We start from the raw sequence: 3337 nt of genomic DNA, 5'->3' as shown, positions 1-3337 counted from the left end.
TCCACATGCTAAATCCCAGATGCATATTTGCGTATGAAAGAAATAGCCAGAGTGCCTGCCCTCAAGGTGCTTACCAACTATCTGGGAGACATACAGTATAGAGACAAAATGTTGTTGCTGGAGTAGTAGCCAAACTGTATTGAGGGAGGTGTGTGGAGGACAGGAGGCAGTGTTTGTATGGGGTTGGAAAAACATCATGGATCGGTTTGCACGTGCTTCCTGGAGGAGGAGACCTGGTGAGAGCAGGGGCATTCTGGGTGGAGAAAGTGCCATGAGAAAGGGCTGCTGCAAATGAAACTTCTGCCGTTCACTCTTTTGAGATGGCCACTAGTAGAGTGTGTGATTGGAATGGGCGCTAAGGGCGGGCCACTCGTCTGATCACTTTTCTCTGTTCCTTCCTGAATCTCCAGGACACTGTACTCAGCCTTCTGCATGGAGCTGGCCTCCCGTGGCTTTGTGGTTGCTGTACCAGAGCACAGGTGAGGGATGACAGTCACAGTGAACTGTCACGGATTGGGTGTCTGCATCGGGTGCGGATATAGGCTAGTCCCCTATGGATACATTATTTCCAATCCTCACAACATGCAAGGCAGGTATGACACCCATTTTAAAGGTGAGGAAGTCAGGGTTAAAAGATGTCAAATAACTTGCTGATAGTGACACAGCTGCGTTGGGATTCAAACCCAGGTCAGTCTCCCAAATCCACATTTTTTCCTATTCTTCTGTGCATGCCCCCCAGGTCTTTTTCCCTATTAGCCAAAGGAGATCCAGAGTGTCTTGGCTGAAAAGGAGGATTTGGTAAAGGGGAGAAATAAACCCACGAGTGTCTTCTGGTCTCTCTGGTGGCGTGTGTATTTCAGGGATGGGTCAGCTGCGACCACCTGTTTCTGCAAGCAGGCTCCAGAGGATAACCAGCCCGCTGATGAGTCTCTGGAGGAGGAATGGATCCCCTACCGGCGAGTTGCAGAAGGGGAGAAGGAATTCCATGTTCGGAATTGCCAGGTAGGCTTGTGTCAGCTGGGTAGAGATAGTTATTATAATAAGCCTGTCCTTCCTATACTACATACACTAAGAAGTCTTATCTAATTTCTCTTGAAATCTCAATCATAGGGAGCCTGAGCTTGCCACAGTAGTAGGGAGAAATAAGGTATTAATCAAGAGTCTTATAAATGCAAGTGACAGAAACCCAGCTTAAGCTTGTTAGGCCAAAAGGAGAATTAATTGGCTTATGTAAGCTGACAGCAGAAAAGGCAAGACATTGGAACCAGACTCAAATGCCGACAGGATTTGTTTTTCATTCTCATCTCTGTTTTCTCTGCTGATTGGTCTCATCTGCAGGCTGGCTTACTTTATGAGGTTAAAACCACAACTCTTGACAGTTCTGAGCTTGCATGTTTGATCTCGCCATCTGAGAGAATAGAACTGTTTTGGGGTTGCTCCCCTAGGCCCCCACCCCTGCCCCAAGCTGCAATATGGAAAATCCTGGAGCGAGACTTCCTAGGCTGGGGAGAAGTACCAAAATGGGAAGTTTCCACCAGAAGTGCATTGTTAGATTTTTTTTTTTTCAGGGTGGAGGGCAATCCTCAAAGGCAGGGTTAACAGGAAAAGTGGGGTGGGTCAGTGCTAGGCATACAAAAACAATAGATGCATGCTATAAAAGGGCAAGTAGAATCCAGTGCTAGATTGATAAGATCACCCTTATTTCCTTTTGTTTTCAAAACACTTTCCTGTACTTTGTCTTTTTTTTTTTTTTTTAAGATTTTTATTGGGGAATTGGGGGAGGGAAACAGCGCTGGGGAATCGGGGAAGGGGAACAGACAAGTTGCTGTCGTTTTTTTGTTCTTCAGTCTAGTTGTGGAGGACGTTGCTTCACTGGCCCAAGTTGGCACCCTCATTGNAGGGCAGAGAAACAGACATTTCCATCTGCCAGCTGTCTTACCTACCATCTGCTTCATTCCACAGCATTGGGTCCACCTTCTCTCAAAGGTCTTTCCCAAGCTCCTTCACCTGGTGGAGCCTTTCATTTTAAGCACATCCTTCAGCGTGTCCTTTGCTTCTCATGTTCCAGCATATATATAAAAAAACACTTGCAGCTTTCTTCCTGTATAGTAGTCCAGAAGTATTAGAAGGAGCTTGAGCTTTATAATCAGTCATTGACTCACACATGTTGAAGGATAACTCTGCCTGTGGCACTGACGTAGCAGTGAATGAGAGACTCACTCCCTGCCCTGGTGGAGCTTGAAGCCTCACCTGTCAATCTCAGCTATACCACCTGAGCTCTGGGTGAGCTTGGGGCTGTTGTAGAACCTCTGAGCCTAGATTTCATCACCTGTCAAATGGGGATGCTGCTCCCACAGGATGGTTTGTGAGGATAAACTGGCATCTAGTAGGTGTACACACATGCAGCTCTCTTCATTTCTACATGGAGGAACGCAGGATGGTGAACTGCAAGATTTCTTACCAGACTTCAGGAGACTGGCCTAAGTTTTGTAAATCAGTATCCAGTCAGAATTCTTCCCATGAATTCTGATTTCTGCACCTTAATACCCGTAGAATGTATGTTCCTATTTGAACTTGTGAACGTTCTCTATGTTCATCCATCAATGTGTAAGTCTAGTTTATGTCCCAGAGTGTCTCACATCTCAAAGGCATCTGTTTTTGCCTTCCCACACCCCAAACTATTGTATACACTGTAGCCAGGGAGATCTATTTTAAAACCAAATATCTTGTCATTCCAGCATCTAGAACAGTACCTGGCAGATAGGAGATGCTCAATAAATATTTGTTGAATGAATGAATGTCACTTCCCTACTTAAATCTTTTTAATAGCCCTTTGAACTTAATTCAGCTCTTTTCATGGTCTTACCTGGAGGCAAATCCAAGACAAAGTTTCCAGCCTCGTTTCTTGCTGCTTGCCCCACTCCAGCTCTCCAGACAAACTGCCCTTCTTTCAATTCCCTAAGCTACTGTTATTTTCTGCCTCAGGGTTTTTCATCTGTGCTCTGCTTTATGGCTGTTTCTTTGCCTGGGATATTGGCTCTTCTGCTTCTCTCTTTCTCTTCCCCCTCTCCCTCTTTTGCGTAGCTAATTCCAAATTACCTTCAAGGTCTCAGTTTGGATGTCACTTTCTTAGGGACACCCATCCTGACCCCTACATTATAGGTTAAGTTTTCTAGTAATGTGCTTTCATAAGACATTCTGTACTTCCCAGTACTTAACGTAATTGTAATGAATTAACTATTTGTGTGGTTATTCTTTAATGTCTGTCTTGCCTACTAAATTGTAAGCTCCATTAAGGCAGAGACCATGTCTGTCTTCTATCTCTCTCAGTGCCTAG

General features: G+C 45.0%; 1 protein-coding gene across 1 annotated transcript in view; it reads left to right on the top strand.

Annotated features, from left to right (window-relative positions):
* PAFAH2 (platelet activating factor acetylhydrolase 2) overlaps positions 1–3337 on the top strand; it is a 27888-nt gene that overhangs the window by 5604 nt on the left and 18947 nt on the right. The window contains 2 exon segments of the mRNA XM_019650247.1: positions 361–479; positions 861–1002. Coding sequence (XP_019505792.1) covers positions 361–479; positions 861–1002 — 261 coding nt within the window.

The sequence above is a fragment of the Hipposideros armiger genome, unplaced genomic scaffold (genome assembly GCF_001890085.2).
Source record: "Hipposideros armiger isolate ML-2016 unplaced genomic scaffold, ASM189008v1 scaffold_138, whole genome shotgun sequence".
Classification (NCBI taxonomy): Eukaryota; Metazoa; Chordata; class Mammalia; order Chiroptera; family Hipposideridae; genus Hipposideros; species Hipposideros armiger.
The sequence above is the reverse complement of the archived record's forward strand: the minus strand, read 5'-3'. Positions and strand labels throughout refer to the sequence as shown.